Source organism: Bactrocera neohumeralis, chromosome 4, assembly GCF_024586455.1.
Source record: "Bactrocera neohumeralis isolate Rockhampton chromosome 4, APGP_CSIRO_Bneo_wtdbg2-racon-allhic-juicebox.fasta_v2, whole genome shotgun sequence".
Lineage (NCBI taxonomy): Eukaryota > Metazoa > Arthropoda > Insecta > Diptera > Tephritidae > Bactrocera > Bactrocera neohumeralis.
Window position 1 is genome coordinate 25,089,322 of NC_065921.1, and position 25,058 is coordinate 25,114,379.

The following is a 25,058-nucleotide window of genomic DNA, read 5'->3' on the forward strand; positions in this document are numbered from 1 at the left end:
GCTATAGACGCGCTTTCAATTGAAAATAAAAAGCTTTTTTACGTTTTAAGCTTCTTTTTAGGGCACATTGCAGGTTGTCGCGTTTGCAAAAAAACTAATCAACTTGGGAAATTACTGATGCCCTAATATACATATGTATGAATGAAGTAAGAACTTCAAATCTTCATGTATAAACGATAAAAAGGTGAAAAAGAAGGATGTGTCTCAAAGCTATAAGAGCTACCTAACACCTGAAGATATAAAAGCATCGTTTTAACAATTCTTTTCATATTCTTGATATTTCGATACCATGAGGTAGCTTAGAAAGTTGAGTCACAGGCAGTTTCTTTTCCAGACAGTTTCTGCACAGTGAGGTATACATAAACGGAATGGATGCGAATTGACATCCCACCAAGGACGACATTAAAAAAATTCTTATTCATATTCATTCATTTTTTTCTCCAGTAAAAAACAACAACACCAAAATTTAAAGGTAAGGAACGGTGGGTACACATGTTTCCAAATTAATTTTGCATTAATAATACCAAACAAATATACAACATATATCAAAATCATAAAAAAAAATAACATAAGCGAATGTAGTAAAAAGTACGCGTACACATTTAGCTGGAAAGAGGTTTTGTAATAATTCTCAATGTTTTAGGCTATTATTTCTCGCAGTGTAAACAGCTGGCAACAGGCGATTAATCAGCATTTATCGATACATGTCTTTGAATATTTTGTTTACTATAGGTAAGGGTTGAAGGGTTTTAAATGTTTAACCAATTCTATTATTTCACAACTATTAAATGAACACGCGAAAATGAGCCAAGCAAAGGAAGACGCAGGAGTTTTCTCTGTGCGGCTGGTCATAGCGGATTTTTACATGGAAAAGCCGATATTCGGCTTCGATCCATGCTATTCAGAGTTTCGCGGCAAAGAAATTAAAAGAGTCAGTTACATTAGCATTTCTATTTCCTCTTATATTGTAATATTTGTGAAATTCATACTTTCCAGGTGCCAATAATTAGAATTTTTGGATCTAGCGCTGATGGACGCAAAACGTGCATGCATGTACACGGTGTCTTTCCCTATTTCTATATACCTTACGAAGCGAAGGAGTTCGAATCATTGAATAAAGCAATCTACCAAATTACTAGTAATGTGGACAAAGCAATTAACGTTTCATTGGGACAGGCGTGTTCTAGCGCGATACATGTATTTAAAGTGCAGCTGGTCAAGGGCATGTATGTGATTAAAAACAGCCATTGTTAATAGGTTTTACATTAATTAATGTTGATAAATCATATTTTAGTCCATTCTATGGATACCATCGCGGTGAACATCAGCTCCTTAAAATCTACATGTTTAATCCACGATTTGTAAGGCGTGCAGCTAATTTGTTACAAAGTGGCGCCATTATGAATAAGAATTTTCATCCTTTCGAATCACATGTGCCCTATATTCTACAGTTTATGATTGATTATAATTTATATGGCATGAGTTTTGTTCATATACCGCTCGATGTTGTTAAATTTCGCCAAACTGGTGATGATCAGAATTCCACAGGTAAGATTTTCTTTCTTACTCAATAAATTTAGGCGCTGTTATTTGTATAATTCTTTGTACCAATAGAATCTCACATACCTGCGCTGAAGCAAGCACAGTTTCTTGATCCAACAGTGGCGAAAAAACAGTCAACTTGCAAATTTGAGGTGGATATCGGATCTAATTTCATATTGAACCGTTTCCAACTCGCTTTGCGCAGTAATAACAGCAAAACACATTCGAATCCGGGTATCGAAGCCATTTGGAATGATGAACGTTTGCGTAGACAGAAGATGGCAGAGAGACCTGATGTTGAGAAGGTAATGTAATTTGGGCATGTTTTTCGGTTGAAGATTTGTGAAAGTCGATTTATTGATAATGTTTAATTTAGGTACCTGATCTGGAGTTGCCGCCCACTCAGGAGCGTTGCAATGTACAACCAACAGAGAGCGATATATTCCACCGTACTGTCTTGCAAAGTAAATTAATGGCACTAGAATTGGCTGCAACGGGAAATGTCAGTCAAACTGATCAATCCATGAATTTGACGCTACAAACAAGTAGTGCCAATTTTAGTCTATTAAATTCTGGTGACAAAGAACAGGTGAGTTATAGTAATATTTGTTCAACGTATAGTAATGATGTTGAATTAACTTAAAATATTTTACTTTCAGCACCATACCTTCAATCTTCGCAAAATTATTGGTAATGCCGTTTATCCAGAGGAATGTACACCTGACGAAAATTTGGTCGATGCATCCTTCATTGAGAATCATATCTCGCAAAATGGCTTTCAAATAAATAGTTCAGTAACACAATCCACAGCAACACCGCCCATTAACAAAGACCCCGCTGATCGTGGGGATAGCATTTTTTTGGATGACACTGTCGTTGATGAAGAATTATTTTCGAATTTGAATGCCGAAACACCAAAACAATCGAATATGAGTTGTATGTTAGAATTTATAAAATATATGCTGCAACTTCAAGAATGACCTTTTATCTCATTTAGTGGGTGCAGAAGATTTGGAGTTGTTGGATATTCTACAACAGCTGGAAGAGCATGAAGAAGATGAAAATCAGATCGATTTAGATAGCACGCTTGCACCACTAACACAAACGCATAATAAATGTAAAATAGCTATGATATATATAAAAAATACTAAATATTTACAAATTACATATATGCATTTTACAACAGTTGATCCTTCGCCAGAATTGCTGGACAAGCAAGTGATAGCCGCCGCTATGAGTCAACCAGTGCCTGAATGCGACACCGATTCCGATACCAGTGAAAATGGCAATATTCATGATTACTCTATAATTTTAGAGGATATGGATGAATTGATCCTAAAATTTACACCCAGTCAACCAACCGAAGAAGCTGGTAATCAAACCGGTCTGCCCCAAATGGATGGTTCAGACGATTTATTGCCCAAGACACCGGTTAAAGGCGCAAGCAGTGCGAAAACAGGCAACAATCGGAATGTATTAAGTTCACCACGAACGCCAAGAACCACTAATAGATCACATACATCACCGAAACGTTCACCAAGAACGCCAAAGTCTAGTGCGAGCAAAAAGTATGCACCATTACCGTTAACAATCACTTGTAAGAAACAAGAGAGTAAGTTGCAGTGCAATATTTCAAGATTGTTGTAAACTATAATAAAAAAACTTTTTTAGAAAATGTTGGAAAAGAAGTTGAAACAACTCCAGCGCGTCTTACAGTTTTGAGAAATTTAGATCTCGGCTCCTCTGACTCTAAAAGGTTAGTCTATCTCCGCTTTATGATGTTAATTTGAAATCAATTTCTAGTTTCTAATTTAATTTTCAGCACCAAAATGACCTTAAGCAAAAAGCTGGCCTTAACCGCTTTGCGGCGAAAAAGTGTGGACTGGAGTCCAAGCACACCACGGGACCATTTTACAGCAAACAAAGAACCAAGCGACGAGGGAAGCGTAAAACGGTGAGTATAATACAATTTTCAATATTCGAAAAAAAAAATGAATTATTTGCGAAGACGAAGTAAGGGTTAGAGCGAATTCAATTTTAACGGTAGTACCAAAGTGTATTCCTTGGATAGTAAAACATTATTTTTAATTCAGATAGGTTTGATGTGCTAACAGTACACATTTTTTGTATTGAAATTATCTATGTTTTTGTTTTTGAACTGCAGTACACCAATTCGCCGCTCTCGACGGAATATGGACTTGGATAGAACACACATTACTTGCGAGTTAACGCCACGTAGAAAAAGTGAGCGAATTTTAAAAGTATACAGCATTGAAGAAGAAGCGGTGGTAAACGCAGATGAAGGAACTCGGAAGTCTAGGTCCGTTGTGTCTCCATTGGAACCACAGAAGCAGAATAAAACAAAAGAGACGTTAACAGATGCAAGTAAAAGTAGATGTCGGAACAACCTGTCGAAAGTTGCTCAGACAAAAATCCAAAAGGAAGCAATTTCGAATACAGAAAAACATAAGAGAAGCCCAGAACCCTGTCAACATCAGACACGAAAGTGTGTAGTGAGAATTAGTAAACGTTTAAAGCGAACAGGTTCACATAGTTCGGGTACTAATACGCCTGAATTGTCAAAGTTGACAGCCAATAAAAATGATAATGAAATCCCCGATGATCGTCACGAAGAATTAAGTAAGAGCACAATTTACACAAGCCCTCAACTTAATTTAAGCAAAGTCAAAGAAATGCGTCTACTAAATGATACAAGTCCGCAACTCGAGTCAAGTGATAGCGATGAGATTGCAGCTTCAGACATGGAAGACGCACCCACACCTATTAGCGCAAAACGTCTACGACGCAGCTTTCACCTGGTGCAACATAGAAGAATGCAGAAAAATTATGTTTCGAATAAATCCATGCATGAGACCACAAAAGGAGACGATAAAATGACGAAATCGTCGACCTCACCCACAGAAGCGCTTAAAATAGATACAGATGACTGCGCGGATATAGAAGATCCGCATATACAAAGCTTCTACGATATATCATTTACCGAAGATCTTAGTAGTCCGCCAAATTTCAAAGAGATTTCAAGTCCAACTAACGTGAACTTAGTAAAAGACGGCTCTTCTATACCACTTATTAGAGATGAGTCGCATAATTCACTTCAATGCGGCCAACTAGCTGAAAAAGGCCAGAGCCCAACCTTAATATCAAGTACAATATTGAATAATACCACACCTGTCCTCACAGAAACGGCATCGAATTCTGCAAAGCAATTAGTACAGCTGACTCCACTCAATCTGCCACCAAGTTATGAAGAGGTGTTGGCGAGCAGTGCAAAGCTGGATATACCCGAGTATGAGTTTCAAAAGCCTTTCTATGGCAATCCCGATGACATAACGCGGCTGAAGGAAGTCGGTCACATCGCTTTGCATATTCCAGGTAATCGTTTGTTTATATATTTTATAATTTATAACTTTTTATTTAACATTTTTGTTGTCCCAACATCAGGAAACACGCTCAACGACTGCGAGGAATTCAAAAGTGTTCTCGGCGACGAGCTGAAGAGTCTTACGGAATGGCGTCGTCAGCAAATGCTAGCGATTAGCGGTCCCTCAGCACTCACTACTCACAGCACTCATCGAAATGCTCAACGAATACGTGAATACTTTGCCGAGCCGAAGCGAGTTACAATCACACCTCAAATATACGCACCCACACGTCAAGAAGCTAAATTGTGGTTAAAAGCGCGCGATCTGTTGGCCAAAGGCGGAGCATGTGCGCAGAATAAAGTAACACTGGACGAGAGTCCCATAAAAGTGCGACGTCAAAAGACCACAATGATATTAAACGATGGTGGCGGTGGCGGCGAAGACGATGAGGACGTCCTAAACAATACAAATTGCATCACATTAACACCGCCAACGCCGTTAGCGAATACGCAAAGGTCGTCAAATGCAGCAAACACGACAGAAGAAACGACGGTTAAGGCAAATGTGTGCGCGAAAGTGAAGTCACGCACGAAACGCGCAAAGCTTTCTTTAAATAAGCAGTTGATGGCCTGCGCTAGTCCGGAAATGAGTATGCTGTCGGCAGATGCCAGTTTACAGTTATCGCAAAGTGCGCAAAACACACAAACCTCCAACGACACTACCATATCGAACGAAACCGTTTTAAAGGCACTGGAACGGAATTCATTTCTTAAAGATTTGCAGTCGAAAGCCGCGCCATCGTCCCATGAGCTCAGTTTTGGTTTGAGTAGCGCTTCGCTGGACAACACCTTTGGTTTCAAAGTGAATTTGGAGAATTTGCAGCAAGCCAAATCGGATGTGGAGGTAATTTTTTCGATTATCGATATTGTTATTTATATACCTGGAAATATATTATAAGATAAATAGATGGGGATTGTCTTTTGTGTTTCTCCTAAGTCACAACAACCCACCTAGCCCCAGCATATTCCTTATACTGCGAAGTGCTATTGATGCGATATGATCCCTATTTGGAAATATGGATCCGCGGGCCTTTCAGGTCATACCATTTTAGTCGACGCTGCGGAGTGGGCGAGCTCATCAGTCAGTTGATTCCCGGCTATACCTTTGTGACTGGTCATCCAAATAAGGTGCACTTGGTTACGTCCTGATAGTCTGTTGAGCCGTTCTCTACACTCCTGCACCAGCAGGACTGACTGTCACTAAGTATGGTTATTGCGCCAGTTGCGTTGGAGATTTATCTCTACGCACCGACTTATGGCAAAGACCTCTGCTTGAAAAATGCTCGGAAAACTTTCCATAGATATCGAGAGTTTGGTGCGTGGTCCTGCGATTCTTGCACCAATTTCCTTCGACCACTTTATTGTACATACCATCCCTATGCAGTAGCTCGAGAGTGGAATCATTCCATTCAGCCTTAATGCTAAGGGTAGCCTTAAACTTCTTAGTAAAGTTTACTCTTTTAATCATGCTGACCCATGGGAGAAGAGCCAATGGTATTCCACCACTTAAGTCCTTCATACGCTGGGATGAGATTAACCTACCTCTACCAAACCCTTCTGTTGTCATTTGAAGGACTGTGTGTTTGACTACCTGACCAATTACAAGATGAAGTGGTGTGATTTCAAGCATTACTTCAAGAGCCACCGTCGGTCAAGTGCGCATGGCAGCCGATACTCACTGCGGAAGTCCAAGTGCTTTTGAGGCCCAAGCCCCACACGTGATAATCGTTCGCACGATCATGGTGTACAACCACCTGACAATCTTTGGCTTGCAGTCCTAGAGTTTACCCGCTAATCAATTGCACACCATTTGTGCTTTAGTAGCTTGTTTGTTTTAGCAAGATATTTGATCAAATTAGTCATCTCTACCCCCAAGGGTTTGGTTCCTGAAACCGGCCAGGGACCAACGTCTCTTAAACGAGAATTTGCCTCTAGCTATAATAACAATGTCGTCGCATATCCTTGACAGCGGATCCCACTCTTAGTTAAGGTTAAGTTAGTTTGTGTAGTAGGTTGTCCACTACAAGGCACCATAACAGGGGCGATGGCACTCCACCCCGTGTGCAGCCTCTTGCAGTGTCGAGACGCTACTGTGATTCCAGCTATTCTAGCTATAACAGTTGTTGGCATCCTGTGCTATCTCTCTGATGCCAAAAAGCACTGTTTCTTTAACTTTTTCGATGTTATCGTCATTACCAGAGGCGGACGGACGAGTTTTCGAAGACTTCAGGACCTTCACTGGACGTTTTGTGCCACTCAAACGGTTGCGTACGTGATAAAGTATACATACTGCCCAAAAACAAAAATTGTGGTACAATCTGACAAAAAAATTTTATCCATTCGCCTTGAGTGCGCGCATAAAATGGACCAGTCCTGTTAAAATTTGATTCGACATTATATTTATTAAATATTATATATTTTATGATGAAGTGCTGTGAAATACTGCTAAGTGTTCACAATTTTTTCAGTGCAATTATTTAACAACCATAATCCTGGAGTTATTTGTGCCGACGCGTGGTAATTTGCTTCCCGATCCAGTACACGATGAGGTGCGTTGTCTCTTTTACGCCATCGAACATCGTTCGCCAGCAACGCAGACGAAAGGCGACACCCTTTTGCCGCAAAATGATTGTGGCTGCATTGTTGTTAAAGATATAGAAAGTGATAATACTGGACAGGACCATCGCATGTACGGCACGGGCGGAAATAATGATGTGACGATGCGTTTCGTGAATACCGAAATCGAAGCATTCGAAGCGCTTGTGGAGTTAAGCATGCGTTGGGATCCCGATATCTATGGTGGTTACGAGATCGAGACGGCATCTTGGGGTTATGTTTTGGAACGTGGCAAGCACCTCGGTTTCAACATAGCGCCCCTGCTATCACGCGTGCCGACACAGAAAGTGCGTGAGTACGTGGATGAGGATCGCGAGCATTTCACCGATTTGGATATCGAGGTGGGTGCGGTTGTCTTTTTATGTAAATATGTTTTCCATTTTTGCTTGTTTCAGTTGAAGCTTTGCGGTCGCATTCTGTTGGATGTGTGGCGTTTGATGCGTTCGGAAATCGCGCTCACCTCGTACACTTTTGAAAATGTCATGTATCATATTTTGCATAAACGCTGTCCGTCGCATAATCATCGTGCACTCACCGAATGGTTTGAGGTGCCCTACACACGCTGGATAGTCATCGAGTATTATGTGGAACGTGTACGCGGCACCTTGGCGCTGTTGGACCAACTGGATCTGATTGGTCGCACCAGTGAAATGGCAAAACTAATTGGCATACAATTTTATGAGGTTCTGTCACGTGGCTCGCAATTTCGTGTGGAAAGTATGATGCTGAGGTAAGACGTTCTAAGTTGTTGCAAGCTTTTATAGTTGTTATTGTAGCAGAAAGCATTCCCATGGCGATCTTCGGAAGTTGACTGTTTTTGGCCGCGTATAAATTTGGCTTAGTTCCCGATAACATGGTTTTCTAGCTATTATTGTAGAGACTGACAACATTTACAAATAATTATGTAGGATGCTTCCCAATTCCTACAACAGCCTGTTCTACGTTACCGGAATTGACCCGCATTTTATCCATCCAAGGGCTGTTTTTTCGAAGATCTAACCCCGTTTAGATCGGTAAGTCTTAAGGATGCTTCCCAGTTGTGGGTCTTTGGTCGGATCCATACCGATAACGTAGGACCAACTCTTGTGGGAACAGAGAACAGTTTGGACATATTCAGATATAAAAAAGCTTCGAATAACAGTCTATCAGTAGTTTGAGAGCAGTCGAAAGCTTCTACAACCCGTATTCGCCGGATAATTCCCATGTAGTGAAAGAAATGCTCAGTTGGACATCTCTCAATTATAGAAATATGAATATAGTTCATATACAATACATATGATTCTCAACATTGTATCACTCTAACCTCTTAAATAGTAAAAAGTCTATAAAATATTATTTTCCTTATCGCAAATTCCTTATCCTCTAATAATGGTATTTAATAATTCCATTTTTATACAAATATATTATCTCTCACTCTTTAAGGATAGCAAAACCGCGGAACCTGGTGCCGCTCTCACCGAGCGTACAACAGCGCGCCCACATGCGAGCGCCCGAGTATTTGCCGCTTATATTAGAGCCACAATCACGCTTCTATGCTGATCCAGTCATTGTATTGGACTTTCAAAGTTTGTATCCGAGCATGATTATAGCCTACAACTACTGCTTCTCCACTTGTTTGGGGCGTGTTGAGCATTTGGGACAGTGAGTATCCGTTTTTATTTAAATAATTCGAATTTTTTCCAAAAATATGCAATTATATATTTAATATCGCTTATATTATGTTCTTAGCTCCACACCTTTCGAATTCGGCGCTTCGCAGTTACGCGTCTCGCCCACATTACTGCGTCGTTTGATTGACGACGATCTCATCACCATTTCGCCTTGCGGTGCTGTCTTTGTGAAATCGTCGGTGCGCGAGGGTATTTTGCCGCGCATGCTTAGTGAAATTTTAAACACACGCCAAATGGTTAAACAATCGATGAAATTAGATAAATCCAATTCGGCTCTCCAACGTATACTGCATTCGCGTCAACTCGGCCTGAAACTGATGGCGAATGTGACATATGGCTACACGGCGGCGAATTTCAGTGGCCGCATGCCTGCCGTGGAAGTAGGAGATTCTGTTGTGGCGAAAGGCCGCGAGACGCTTGAACGCGCCATTCGTATGGTGGAGTCAAATGACAAATGGCGTGTGCGTGTCGTTTATGGTGACACGGACTCGATGTTTGTACAAGTGCCGGGGCGCAATCGTGAACAGGCTTTCAAAATAGGCGAGGAAATCGCAGCGGCCGTCACCAAAGACAATCCACAGCCGGTGAAATTGAAACTGGAAAAGGTATATCAACCCTGTATACTGCAAACCAAGAAACGTTACGTTGGCTATATGTATGAAAGCGCAGATCAGGCGGAACCCGTCTATGAGGCGAAGGGTATTGAGACGGTGCGTCGAGATGGTTGTCCGGCCGTTGCAAAAATGCTAGAGAAAGTGTTGCGCATTCTTTTCGAAACAACAGATGTGAGCAAAATTAAACAATACGTTTGCCGACAATTTAGTAAACTACTCGCTGGACGTGCCAATTTGCAGGATTTGATATTTGCAAAGGAGTTTCGAGGACTGAATGGTTATAAGCCGACCGCGTGCGTACCAGCGTTAGAGTTGACTAGGTTTGTGAAATCTAAAGTATTCTTTTGAGAGCATGTCGGACCTTTTGTGGTATTATAATTACTGTGGTTGTCTCTAACTCAACTTTTGAAGTTATATTTCATGATTTTTTTTTTTAATTTTGGTGTAAAAGTAAAATGTTATGCAGTAATACATCTTGACCAGATAGCGAAGTTATCTTTACTTTTATATTCTGGTAAATTAACGATGACAGTCGGGTCTACGTAACCGGAACGGACCCGGATTTTTATCCGCCTAAGGACTGTCAACTCAGCAGCGTCCTCAAATCTATTTCAGAAATGTTTTTTTTCCGCTACAAGTACAATATAAATTAACTTTTATTATTTTCATAAAATCTAATGTTCACAAAAGAGTTAATTCTAAATTTCTGTATTTGCTAAGATTCTAAATATCTAAAATTTGTACTTTTTACCTCATAGGAGATGGTTACAGACCGATCCACGTCGTATACCGCGTTGTGGTGAGCGCGTGCCATTCATCATTGTAAATGGACCACCCGGTGTACCGCTAATCCGGCTCGTACGCAGTCCACATGAAGTGCTGGCTGATGAAGGCTTGAAAATCAACGCGATCTATTATATCACCAAAGCAATTATACCACCACTTAATCGTTGCTTGTTACTCATCGGTGCGGATGTGAATGAATGGTAAATACTTCTGTCATAATTATGGCCTTAACAGGGTATACTAAGTTTGCTATGGAATTTGTAACACCCAGAAAGAAATGTCAGAGATGTTATATATAAATGTTCAGCATGACGACGAACTGAATCAATTTAGCCATGTCTGTCAGTCTGTCCGTCCGTCTGTTTGATCGTCTGTCCGTCTGTCTGACCGTCCGTCCGTCTGTTTGATCGTCAGTTTGTCTACCCACATCCTTTTCTCACCAAGAAGCTGCTCATTTGTTGAGACCATCGATATTGGACCACTATAGCATATAACTGCCATACAAACTGAACGATCGGAATAAAGTGCTTGTATGGAATGCTTTTTCATTTGACGAGATACCTTCTTGAAATTTGTCAAAGGCTTATTGCCTAAGGTAATGGTGTAATTTTCGAAGAAATTGTTCTCATCGGATCACTATAGCATGCAAACGGACCGATCGAAATCATGTTTTTGTAAGGAATATTTTGTTTGTGTAAGGGGTATTATAGCTTCGGTGCAACCGAATTAAACGGTAGTTTTTCTTATTTCTTCTTGTTTTTTATGCAAAATGTAATTACTTCTTCTATTCAGGTTCGCCAGCTTGCCGCGGAAATTACTTATCGTCCCACCAGTTTCCACAGCCAATAAGCTGGCTTTCAATGTGGAACAGCCAAATCATGCGAAGAAGAGCACAATTTCACAATATTTCTCAGCCACAAATTGTATTGCCAACTGCGGACGCCAGACAAAGCAAGGCATCTGCGCGGAGTGTGAACGGCAACCGCAACGCACCTTCGTCATATTGCATCAGAAAATGGCCAAAATTGAGCGAGGCTACCAATTGGTACAGCAGATATGTCAGGCATGCTGTGGTCGTGTGGGAGAGTTCAAATGCAGTTCTCTAGATTGTCCCGTGTTATACGTGAATGAGGTCAAACGTCGTGACCTGCAGCAAGTGGAACATATACGTAAACTGCTGGCAGAGAGATTTTGATGGTTTATCGGCAACGATTTCTGTCCGGTTAAACTCACTAACTTCAGCAACATTTCCAAAATTATTTTCGGTTTCCAGAACAAAATTTTGCTTAAGTTATAACTTAGTGCTAAGTGTTAGTTAATTCAATGTTATTGCAAGTAAACAACTATTTTAGCTAAAGTACCGTTTAATAGTACAATATATATGACTGTTTAACGGTTTAAAAGTTCGAAATGCAAACAGGTTTTTTAAGTTAACTTACGGCGCCAATTCGCTGGTCTTGAGTTCGCTTCCTACAACAAAACTGGAAAAAATTATTAATAATAAAATTAAAATTGTGTAATATGGGAAGTGTGACCGGTGTGACCGTAGTCCGATTTCGCCCATTTTCACTCTGTAACATAAGAATACTAGAAGAATGTTACGTACCGAATTTGATTGAAATCGGTCGCGCGGGTGCCACGCCCTCTGTAGCAACACGTTGCAAGATTATAAAAATTTGAGGTTAGGACCATTCAATGTTCACTTAATTAAGGGGTTAGATCGGTTTCTTTGCGTAAAAACCAGCCTTTTTTCAATAATTTTTTTCTCATATAAAAAATGAAATATTTTATTGTTACAAACATACACCGGCGACCCCTCGGGAAAAAAGATGCGCCCGCGTTGTCCTTACAGGACCATCTAAACTGCAAAATACGTGTTTTTGTTAAAATTTTAACTCAGAACTTGGGCGAAGGGGAAAAAACTGAAAATTGGATTTTTGTCAGACATGAAAATGAAAATTTCAGTGAAAATTTCGTTTTTTTCAAATAGTTGTAATCGACAAAAAAATCCTTGTTCCAAGTCTTTAAGAATTGTATCTCAAAGACCTGTGTAAAATTGAGATAGCTTTCAAATTAGTTCGTAATTCTCCACAAATTTTGTAAGGTTAAGAGATTAAAAATTAAGTAAACAGTTATTGTTGTTGTAATAGTATTAATAGGTTTCAAAGAGTTTTGGAAAATCCTGCTGAATATTAATATTTCAGCATTAAAACCTTTATATGTAGATTTGCCAACAGTTATGGCTTTCTAACGGTATAAAAATGCAAATTGCACTTGCCCGCATAAGTAATAGCGCTTCTTTAGTTAATTTAAACAATTTGCGATTTATAATTTTAAAATATTTTATTAACATTTTTCATTTCAATATAATAATTAAAGTGCTCAGAATGTATTGAGTCCATGTATGAGCATATGAGAACATGCATTAATTGTATTGTATTTAAAAATTGTACAACTTGTATGTAAAGAAATGTATGTATGTACGTATGAACGCATGTATGCGATGAGGATGAGAATGTTTACATATGTATGCTAAAATTGTTGCTGTTGTAGTTGCTTTTTACAAATTTCAAAGTACAAATTTTACCAATAGTTGTTGTTGTATGTATAATTAACAATTCCAATTTCTTACGCTAAATAAAATCAATCGAAAACAGCTAATTTTTTTTAATATATCAAACAATTGCGACACAGCTTATGCCAAAGTGTCTGTAAATGGTAACAAATTTTTCTTTGAAGTAAATTTTTTCTTCAAGTAATAATTTACAATTTCTCATGCAACAGCTTACAATTATAAAATTCACATTTAAAATGTCGAATTATTTTTGTTTTTTTTTGTTCGTGTGTTTCTGTGTGTGTTTGTGTTTTAGCAACTACAAATTTTAAGCATATAAAAATTACTTAATAATGTTTGACAATTAAGGCAAAATGAAAATTGTAAATACACATATACATAAGCATATTTGCAACAAATCATATATAAATATATGTAAGTATGGTATATAAGTAGTTAAAACATATGTCTAAATAGAATACATGCACTGCTTACAGTATACACAAACAATGTAAGATGAGACGATGTTTAATTATATGGTGGGTGGTGGTTTGTGTTGCTTTTGTAATTGCGCGAGTTAATTTGTCGCTGTTGCTTCTTTATGATTGTTTGTTGTTTGTACAATTCCACTCTGCTGTGGCGCATGCATTCGCTATACACGGCCACTATCACTACATATCGAGTTCGAACATCATCGTGTTCCTGTGAGCATCCGCGTCGGATGACTCCTCCGATTCGAGACGTGCGCGTTGCATTTTGCTGCCGCCCTTTGCGTTGTGCTGCTGCTGCTGCTTGTTGGCGGTGTTATATTTATTGGCCTGCTTGCCACCAGCATGCGGCGGCTTATGAATACTGTTGTCTGCGCTGTCACCGCCTTTACTCTTCGATTTTAGATATTGGGTGTCAGCGTCCAAGTCAATGGGCTGCAAATATAAATTAGAAATTATAGGTTAAAGAATTATGATTTTTTGTTTGATATTTATATATTGTTATAACACGATGTTGACCGGCTTTATTCCTGGAATTTGATGAAATCGACGCGGACGATCTCTATTTCAAACAATACAGTGTGCCGTAATATGGCGAAAGCGTTACGCCAGTATAACAACAACAACTAAAAGAACACCCTCTCCTAGCGGCTGCACCCCATTAGCATTCTGCAAACACACATGCACACCAGTGCGCACACACCCTGTGCGAGTAATTATAGCATTGCTACCGAAAGTGCCGCCAAGAATCAATGCAAAAATAACAATGTCCCACTTTCTGAGGCTAAAACACTGCAATCAATGAAGTAATTAAGCTATACTATGCAAACAAACAAATTGGCAAAGCAAACAAATCGACGAATAAAGTGAAATCTACACACATCCATATGTACACAAATTAACGAGTGAGCTCTATATACTAACATATGTACATACATATGTATACCAATCGTATTTACTACGTAAGTGATTCCTTCGAATTAAAGAACAAAATCTTAAATGACAAAATTGACCACTTGTTTACTTTCGGTGCAAACAATAAAAAGTATTTATTTGTAAATATGTATATACATATGTATGTATATCATAATATTGGCGATGCAATCTAAATATCACATGTTTATGTTTGTGCAACGAGAGACACAGCTGGCGTGATGCCAATAACTAATTTAAAATTATGTAACATATATACATATGTATGTATAATCAAATATGTATACACATACATGCAAGGGTGGACTATATAGAGTTTATTACTTAATTTAAGTGGTTACATGGGTTTACGGGTTTAGAAAAATTGAATTTTTTATTGTCTTATTAAATTTTACAACACCTCTAGAATATTGCCCAAAATTTTCAAGTTGATCCGACGAATAGTTTCGGAGATACAGCCTTGAGAACTTGTGCGCTCGAGGCTAGCTAGGCTAAGTGCGCTGTCTTTAAACGCGTTTTTCTCGAAACCGTGTTTTTGAAGTCGGTTGGCAAGATTTCTCGAGAACTACTCAACCGATCTTCATGAAATTTTACACAGCTCTTTGAGATACAATTCTTAAAGACTGGGATTTTTTTCGATCAACTATTTCAAAACAAAATGTCACGAAATTTAAATTTTTTTGTAAAAATGTCTGCCAAAAATCCAATTTTAATTTTTTTTCCTTGGTCCAAGTTCTAAGTTAAGGCTTTAACTAAAGCACATATTTTTTTCACTTTAGATGATTCTGTAAGCAGTTATCCTGCCAACGCGGGCGCATGTTTCTTCCGAGGGGTCACCGGAAACAGCCGCGCATTGGCCAAAATTACAATATTTTTCTCAAAAATTTCAGAATTTCTTTGTAAATAGTGTATGTTTGTAACAATAAATTTTTTAAATTCTAATAAAATATTTCATTTTTTATATGAGAAAAAAATTTGAAAGATACTGTTTTTTACTCGAGGAAATCCTTAAATCATGTCAAGTGTAAAATATTGCACAGCTGATTTCCAATGTGAAATATCGAAAAATTATTAAGATTGTCGTATTTGCGGATTGGAAATCCCGCAGACAAGTGCTTGGGAAAGGATATATGGTGGATTATTTGTTTTATTTTGAAATTTTAGCCAACAAGTGAGATGAGGAATTTTTTTTTTGTCAGAGAAACAGAAGGCATTAACTTAGGCGTCAAAAGCCCATCTCGAGACTGCTAAGTGACACCGCGGATCTTATTTAATGATCGATCCTAGACTCTTTTAAGGGGATATCGAACCAGCTGTCCTTGAGCCTTTGAGTGAGAAAATCAAAGGAGACATTGAATAACCAACTGTGAAGAACGACAATGAAGTTTGGAAAAAAATAAATAATAATTGTAATTAAAACCAGTAAAATGCGGAAGAAAATGATTTTTGCCGCAATTTCAAAAAGAAAGCAAAATAATGACCACCCTGTACCCAAATCTTATTACCCACACATCTGTATATTTGTTTACATTTTAAAATGAGAATATCAGACGAGTATAAAAACAAATACGCCTCCGCGAATGTAATCAGATATGTGAGTTAACAGTATTTTAAGTAAATAATTAAATTTAATTAACTGATAGTGATAAATAAGCAGAGAATTTCTTGTTAGATAAGAACTGTTTATAGTAAATAATTAAAGGGTCAGTGGAGTCCTAATTAAGTTCGAATATATTTCGAAAATTTAAGTTCCATATTTGTATATATTAAAAGCTCACTTCTAAAGACTAAGGAGTCTTGTATTAATTTCCTACCTATAAAAATGTACACTGACTCAATATATTCGGAAAAAAACTGATTATATACTTATATGTATTTCGTATTTTACTAGTTCGAAAATAGAACCCTAACTAAATGCTAGACGTGTACTCAACTAATTAGCAAAAAATTAAATCGGTTAAAACCGCAATTGAAACATACAAATTATTTGTACATTGACAAAAATAATAGCAATAACAACAATATTTTAATTGCAAAATCACTGATAACTTTCCTAGCTACTTTTCTAGTAATCCCCTACCTACAATTTACTCACCTTGCTGTTATCTTCGTAGTCGGCAGAATCGCCTTCGCTGAGACGGCGCTGCAAGGCGCGCTGTTTGCGATCACGGCGTTTCTGGTTTTTCTTACGTTGCCCCAAAATGCTGGAATTTAGCCTAAAATACAAGAAGAAAGCATAGTTAAGATAATAATTCGCAATTGAGGCAATTTAAGCCAAATTAAATATGTATACACTTGAGAATATTTATATTGCGTAAACAGTGTTCAATTGTTTTATCAACAGTGATGCACGTCATTTCGAGTAATTTGTGAATTGCGCAATTTAACTGTGAAATTGTGCAAATCAGCCGTACAGCAAATCGAGATAAGGGGCATCTCAATGTAGACGGCTTGTTTGTTTTTATTTTTGCACAGTATAATTTGTAAACATTATCAAAGTGTTATTTTTGTTGAAACTCACCTAAATACCTGCTCTTTGATGACCTCATTAAATCTAACAGTCTTTTTACAACTCTCCGATAGCCTATTGGAGTCGTTTTCCTCCGGTATGTCGCTGAATGATTGGGAGAAATGCAAGCTGCTCCCCACGCCACCATCCACGGAACAAGAGAACGACGAATATTCATCGATAGACGAACAGCTGTCGGAAATCGATGGACGTGGCTCATAACGGCTGTAGCGTTTCAAAATACCCTTGAAGGAGGGTGGTAGAGTGGAAGCACCGCTACTTACCAAACTACCACCGCTACGACACTCCGAATAGCTACGTTGTTTTCGTTGTTGTACACCGTTTGGAACAGCCATTGACTGGGTTGCCATTGATTGTGGCTGTAGGTTGGATGTTATTGTGTCATTACGTTCCGGTGATGAGTTATCATCCGGTGAATTAGAAGAATCATCTTTCAAAATTTTAGCAGCCTCTTTTAAAAATTGTTTTTGCTGTTCCTGCTGTTGTTGTTGCTGCTGTTTTTGATACACTTTAATGTCGTCACACACCGATTCGGAGAGTGAACGACGTTTCTTATTCTTCTTCTTTTGTTTTTTGTTCACTTTCTTTGGCGCCGCATCGGCTGCATGCACCAAACCATCCTCATCTTCTGTGGTGTTGGCCGTACAGGTAGATTGTACTTCGTTAGTAGGTTTTATTTCGATTTCCACCGAGCGTTCACACTCCGAACGTTCAACGGAAATGTCCAATGATGAGGAAAGTGAAATTGGGGGCGTTGGTGGCGACTTCTTACGTGATTGACGCGATTTGTGAGCCAATTTGAATTTTCCCTGTATTGTGTACTCTTTCAAATCACTGGCGTCAATACCAACTAAGTAGTTGTGTATATTCTCACTGGAGGCAGCCATATTCAGATTTAGTACTACATTATTTTCCCAAGCTTCAGCTTCCGCTGAGGAAATTTCAGCATTAGAATCATCAGGCAGTTGCAAGTAGAGTGCATAATGCGTCGGATAATAACCGCTGCCAATCGATGTAAATTGTAGATGTAGACTCTTAGTGCTTCTAAGCATTGCTATTGACTCCGGCTGTACATTGCGAACGTGTAGTACCAAAGACATAACATTGTCCAAGACATTGCAGTCGAATTTGGCGGGTAGTTGATACTGAACGGAACTCTTAAGGAAATTGTTGGCAGTGCTTATTGAAGGTGGCACTGGCGAGCTGGAAGACTGCGGTGCTGTGAATGGGTAAAATGATGTAAAATATCAATTTACGCGTTTTTCAACTAAATATTGTGACAATTTGTATTTTATCAATATAAAAAATAACGAAAACCCAAATGATTATCTAATTAAATAATTCTCAACAGTTTTGCACTTAATTTGTATTTATGTTAAATTACTAAATTTTAATACTCACAATTCATATCGTCACCAGATGCGCTCAGATTTTCCTCCACCGTGTCACTTAGTTCATCTACGGGTGATTCGCTATTCGAATGCAAATTGCCCTCTTCGCGAATATCACTCTCCACACCGCTGTCTTCGCGATTGAGTTGGAAAATGGAATCATGCATGGCACGTTGCTGTCTTGGACTATTCTGTGTAACTGGCAGTGTTATACACAAACGTCGTTGATCTGTATCAAAGCGTGCAACACCGCTCTTATCATCCACAGCATAGGGGAGATCTAAATTGAGACGATACTTTGCGCCGGGACGTTCGCTCAATAAATATAATGACTTATCTGTCACATCCAATTTACATTCGGCTGTAGACTTGAGGAGAGGTAACTCAATTTCTATCACCAACTCACGCGGCACCGTCACACTGAACTTAGCGTCTAATTCATAGGTGTATTCTGTGAGATCAACATCACGACGATGCTTAATAACATATTTGGGTACATTAAATTCAGGTTTCGCTATTTCGTTTTGTGTTTTCATCGGTATAATTTTGGGTTCGCCGGCATCAACTGATGGCTTGGCGGGTGAAATGCCATCCAAGGGGTGTGGTTCGGCAGCCTCTGGTGGCGCATTTTTCGACAATGTGCGTATCACAATCGGGCGCGCCATGCCCTTAAATTGTAGTTTTGGAAATTTTAAATTTGTACGATCCAAATCCACCTGTAGTGACAAATGCTTCATTAATATACATATGTACATATAAATTCATATATGTATATGTATGTAGGCGTAGATATCAACCAAGTAATAATTTGCACTGATTTTAATAGGTTTATCGAAAGTACAAATTTGCTCACCTTGAATTCTCTTTCGACAGCGTCCAGCGCTGTGTCAATGAGGCACTTACGGAAAGCGGAATCTCGTTGTGACAAATACAACGCATCCGGATGGAAAATCACATCGTAAACGCGACAACGCTTTCCCTGTGCATCTAAATCGTCACGTGGTGGCGCTTGCGCAAGCGGTATTGACCAGCTTAAGTCGGGATTACCCGTTTCTGGATTTAGGCACAACTTATTCGATGGACGCGTTAGTTCAGCACATTTTGCTACATTTACGAAACACTTAGTTACCCCGTCCTCTGATGTTTTAATCACGAAACCCGGTTCAGGATTTATAAAACGCACATCTACTCCGCGTTCTGCTTCAAATTGTTTAATTTCTTGCTCGTATAGTTTACGATTTTCCGGATCTTGTATTTCTTCACAATATTCAAAGAATAATTTTCGAAATTCTTCTTTTTTTAAAGCATCTTCGATGCGCGCAAACTCCTCTTTCGTTATATCAAGATATTCTGTGCCGCCGCCGCCACAATTTTTGCTATTACGTCTTGGGGGCGGCGGGCAATGTTTATTACGCGCAGAGGAGTTTTGAGTGGCGGTAGATTCCGACATTTTTGTAACACAAATTTCAATTGGACAATTTTTAGTTAATAAGCTCTACAAATATTAGACAGATAGAACAAAGTAAACGATTGTTTTGTACACCAATGCTTTTATGCACTTCTGTTTGATTTTTATTTTTTAATAAATTAAATGTCTGTTAAATTTGATTTTCAACGCACTATAATTTGTTTGCACACCAAGTTTTTTAGTTTAAAATTCTTTCTTTTCACTTCTATCTGGTAGAAATTATACGATGCAAATCTGAAATGAGAAAAATATTTCAATTAGCGTAAAGAATATGTATATACTTTTATTTTATCAGGTTCACAGCTTAGTACTTGAAGACATTTCATTTAAAGAAATTGTTTATAGGGATAACGGTCTTTGATGATACTAGCGGCGTGAGCGCTCTACCAACCCAATTTAGTTTTTTGTTTTAAATCTAAATGCACCTGATAAGGATTACTTGAGCCAGGAGAAATATATGTAACATTCGATAAATATACTATTGCTTGGTGCATACATACATTTACACATCTATATATATGTACATACATGTCCATGGAAAATTGTTGATTTCAATTCCACTTATATTTCACTTTCTTTTTTTTCTATCTACATACATACATACAGAAATACAAATCACGCGGGTACAAATCATTTTTAAGGATTATATGAATATACATATGTTCATACATACATATGTATGTAAGTATGTACATATGTATATGTTTTTATAACGAGATTATTTTCTTATATGTTTCTTGGTCTATATTGCAAGTTTTCATATTTAATATGTTGTATAAAGAGTAAATTCATAAATTTGTACATAAATGGGTTAATTTTTATTATTTTGTTTGTATACAAAAACAGCAACGATAACAATGTCGTCATATGAACAATCATACATACATGTATGTACATACATAAGTTAATTCATATCAACAAAAATAATATAAACCTTACAATGTTTTTATCTTTGAAGAATAAAAATGAGAACACTCATTGTCTATGTGTAGACAATTCGGTCCCTAAATAGAGAGAGAACCCAACCGAGTTGATTAGAGAAACTGTCGACATTTGTATGTTTTTATTTTTGAAAAAAAAAAAAATCTCACCGCTTTTAGCTCTATTTTTATTAGTTTTTCTTATCTCGACAATAAATACCAATGTATGTGTAATTTGTTTGCAGATACATATGTAGGTACATATGGCTGAAGGTCTTTCTATTTGCGTTATTAAAATTACGAATACGTAGGAACGAGAGATTTTTGAATGAAACACACTTTGTGAGATATCTGACGAAATACCGGCTAATTATTACCTACCGTGAGGCTTAGTGAGCATTATTAATTCAATTGGTATGGAATCGATCTTAACACTTTTAAACGCTTAATTCGTGTTTACCACAATATTCACTTTTACATAAGTCAACAACTCAAAAGAGAAACCATGATATAATTTTCTTAACGAAATCACCCTCTGCTTATGTACATCTACTTTTTGGCTGCGTGGTGTTTGCGTGATTCTAAGCACGTAGTATACATTACATACATATGTATGTACATATATGTACAAATAAAGAATATATTTTGTAATGTTTTATCAATATTTTCAATAACGTATACCAACTAAGCATGAGTACTTATGCTTGTTTATACATATATACATACATATGTAGCCAAACATCGTAGACAAATTGTCCACTATGAATACCGGCTTCAAATCGATTTTGTTCTGTGGAATACGAAGGTAGTTGTTAAATAATAAACAGCCGCCAACTAACGGCAGCCAACCGGTATCACCCTGCGCATCCCACAACTACCTACCACAATGCATATTGGATGGGGTTCACTATGGGATACCTGTGTGCATGCAGCCGGCAGTAGGGGGTCATTATTATCCACTACAAACATTAAAACTTGATTTGCCTTGGACGCAACTTGCAGCGCCGGCGACCCGGTTCGTATGCCATGGCTTTACATGTTTGCACACACGTTTGACGAGCGATGTCAGTGACATTTGCACTACTTTTCTTTCTATAATCTTTTCTCTACATCAAATAGCAAAGTGGGCAGTTGCTTCTTGCCATGAGGTAAGGATTCCACCAAATTTAAGCAAACGCTATTTTTTATTGGAATGTATACTATCTTTATAAACAAACTCAGCTGTTCCTCATATTGTCACGTCTTTTAGGGTGCTGATAACAAAATATTGCAAATTTCACTGTTCCAGAAATTACTTTTGTCATAGATAAGTACGTACCCTAAAGTTTCATAGCACTTTGATAACTCAATATTTTGTACTAGCACTGTTTTTTCAGCAAAAGTATGTATAAACGCTCCAGCCTCGTGTTTCCTATTGCGCAGCGGCTTTTTAGTTTTCACCTACATGTAGTATATATTTTCTAAATTTTTATTTTTGTACCAGTTTTTGCTGTTTTTTCTGACGTGTGTTTTATGGCGGCTATGAGAGTTGGAGAGGAAATCATCTGGTAAATTGTGTTAGTGACGGCATTTTAACACACGGCTTATAAGATAACCGAATTTCAACGACCATAATAAGTAAAACCACGTGGTTGCGTTGTACCCAAGTGTTTTTAAGTAGTCGTTTCGTTGTTTTTAATTACTAAAAACCCCATTAAGAAATCAAAAAAATAACATTATCTTTACCTAAGGAGTATAATAGAATAAATTTTAAACAACAGCCAATAAGTACCCGGTTCATGACTTGACTATTTACCTTTCGGTGATTAGAAAAAGAGAACAACAAAAATAAATAAAAAAGTCAAACGAGAGTTGTGTATAACAGCTGTGAAAGAAATGAAGTAGCTGATTTTTCTGGAACTTTACTTCAGCTGATAGTGTTGGTTAGCGCTCAACTAATCATTGCAACATATGACTATATACAAACCCTTTATTATTAACTATTGTGGTATTATTACAAGTATTTTTACAAATTTCAAAAAAATAATAGATATTTTAATTATGGCTAGTTATAATGTGGATTAAATCAATTGTTTGATTAAGTTTAAGGCGTGATTAACCGGTTGTGAGAACGTAGACACCAATCTTCCTCAATAACCCTTCATAATATTTAGTACCTATTTAGCGTTGATGCACAATTATCTTTCCACGCACACAAACACCTCAAGTAACTCGCATACATATACACGCACTACTATTTTTATTATATTTTTCTGTAATTTTGCAGATATGTACCTAATGTACATACATGTAAGTGCAGCATGCAATAGATATATAGCAAAATGTATGGTATGTAATTGTATACTAACCGGCCTTTCGTTTTCTTTTTTTTTTTTTTTGAATCACCGGTTTTCAATTAATAAATATACTATATTTAATTTTTATGATTGGAAATTTTATTAATATGAGTTCAGTTTGTCTTGGCGTTTACACAAATTCACAACCACTTGCGACGAATTGATATAATCAACTGGCTGCTTACCACAGCAGAGCCCGCGTACAACCAGTACGATAGGTGAGAGCTCCGGCATACGAACTAGTTGGAGAGTGTATTTTCCGAATATATGCCGGTTCTGTTGTTGTTTTGTTTTAATGGCCTCTGCGCCTCACACTGTTCTTCAACGCAATTTAAAAACAATCATCACATACATACATATGTATGTACATATGTAAATACTACTTTATGTATGTATGTAAGTATATGTACATATGTTAGTAGTCGAAATATGTTAGCGGTAGGTATATGAAAATATATTTTGTAATATATTAAAGAATAGTCTTATTAGTTATATTTAAACAAATTGTTTATTGGTTACATATGTATAAACTTAATAATAATTAAGTTTACAATAAAAACATACATTTATTTTAAATTTGTTTGCCTGCTTTGACCAAAATTTGGATATAGTTTTTAGATTTACTTATATGTAGTACGTATCTACTAAGTGGAAGCCATTTAAATGTTATATATATATGTATTAGTAAATGTATGTGTATCCATTTACATATAATTATATATGTGCGGTAGTACAAAACACATAAGAAACAGGAAACGAATTTTACCTTCCTACTTCAAAATTGAACGGACATTAATCACATTTCAATATTATTTATAATGTAAATACTTGAATACATGCATATATACACACATAGAACTATATTTATTTTCTCATAATAATTTTAAAAACTAAAATAACAAATTTTAAGCTCTCAATTTAAAATGTGTGTTTAAAACATCATCAGCTGAAACTATACGGAACTTTAACTAACTTATCGACTTCGATAAATGAAAGAGTCGATAATAGCGTGCGCGAAATGTCAAAAATTAAAATTGTGCAAAAGCTTTTTGCGCGAATTCGCATAAAAATGAAGCAGTGAAATCGAATAGTGAGTGATTGTGAAAATTTATTTAAACAATTCAGTTGAGTAATAAAAATTGATTTAAGTGAAATATTAAGCTACACATACCAACTAAATTACAGTCATATAAACAGCAGTGTGTGCCATACTAAGTAAAAGGTGAGTGAAGTCGGTGCCTTACTTATCTAGCAAAATGCTATAGTAAATTAATTTAAGACTGATATTTTAAGAAATTAATTGAAGGCCATACTATTCTGATTGATAATTTGTATTATACACAAATACAATTTATATATATTCGTTTATAAAGGTCAGATTGTCTAAGTAATAGCAACGGCTAAAATTTTTAGTCGGCCACTAACTGCCACTGCAGCGTAATCTGTGAAAAAGTATTTGTGCAGTCTTTAATGTTGTTACAATTATATTAATTTACATATAGGTATATACCCTTATGTATATATTCTCGAATTCCCGTATTCCAGTATGGATTGCTTTGATAAAAGTTTAAATGGCCCCGCATTCTGTCGTGCAACTTCTTGATATTCCACAAATTGTATGGCCGGAAGTTCAATACTGTTGAACGGTGTATTTTTAGGTTAATACCGATTCATTTATGCTGATAATATCATAAGGTTGAATTTAATTACGTTATTAATCCATATTACTGGAAATTTTTTTGGATTTTTAATGCTGATTATGAGATTA

At 37.2% G+C, this 25,058-nt stretch overlaps 2 protein-coding genes and 1 long non-coding RNA gene across 4 annotated transcripts; 2 read left to right on the plus strand and 1 right to left on the minus strand.

The window, feature by feature from the left end:
- Positions 1 to 738: 738 nt before the first annotated feature.
- On the plus strand, positions 739 to 13,739 carry LOC126757153 (DNA polymerase zeta catalytic subunit). The gene is made up of 18 exons (XM_050470812.1): positions 739 to 931; positions 997 to 1,226; positions 1,295 to 1,548; positions 1,615 to 1,847; positions 1,919 to 2,131; positions 2,202 to 2,478; positions 2,540 to 2,659; positions 2,729 to 3,154; positions 3,214 to 3,298; positions 3,365 to 3,496; positions 3,707 to 4,935; positions 5,005 to 5,828; positions 7,453 to 7,941; positions 7,996 to 8,330; positions 9,023 to 9,241; positions 9,329 to 10,204; positions 10,643 to 10,870; positions 11,463 to 13,739. The coding sequence occupies exons 1-18, from the start codon at positions 803 to 805 to the stop codon at positions 11,863 to 11,865; spliced, it is 6,702 nt and encodes a 2,233-aa protein (XP_050326769.1). The 5' UTR covers positions 739 to 802; the 3' UTR covers positions 11,866 to 13,739.
- Positions 12,995 to 23,466, minus strand: LOC126757154 (protein kintoun). 2 transcript variants are annotated; one of them, XM_050470813.1, is made up of 6 exons: positions 23,303 to 23,466; positions 19,420 to 20,268; positions 18,577 to 19,282; positions 17,167 to 18,394; positions 16,741 to 16,861; positions 12,995 to 14,147 (listed from the first exon to the last, which is right to left on the minus strand). In XM_050470813.1, the coding sequence occupies exons 2-6, from the start codon at positions 20,014 to 20,016 to the stop codon at positions 13,896 to 13,898; spliced, it is 2,904 nt and encodes a 967-aa protein (XP_050326770.1). In that variant the 5' UTR covers positions 20,017 to 20,268; positions 23,303 to 23,466; the 3' UTR covers positions 12,995 to 13,895. The 2 variants fall into 2 exon arrangements, with proteins under 2 accessions (XP_050326770.1, XP_050326771.1); XM_050470814.1 differs by lacking the exon at positions 23,303 to 23,466 and adding an exon at positions 22,273 to 22,426.
- LOC126757155 (uncharacterized) lies at positions 14,143 to 15,626 on the plus strand. Its single transcript, XR_007666698.1, has 2 exons — positions 14,143 to 14,674; positions 15,425 to 15,626. It is a non-coding gene; the product is annotated as an uncharacterized LOC126757155 (long non-coding RNA).
- Positions 23,467 to 25,058: the final 1,592 nt, after the last annotated feature.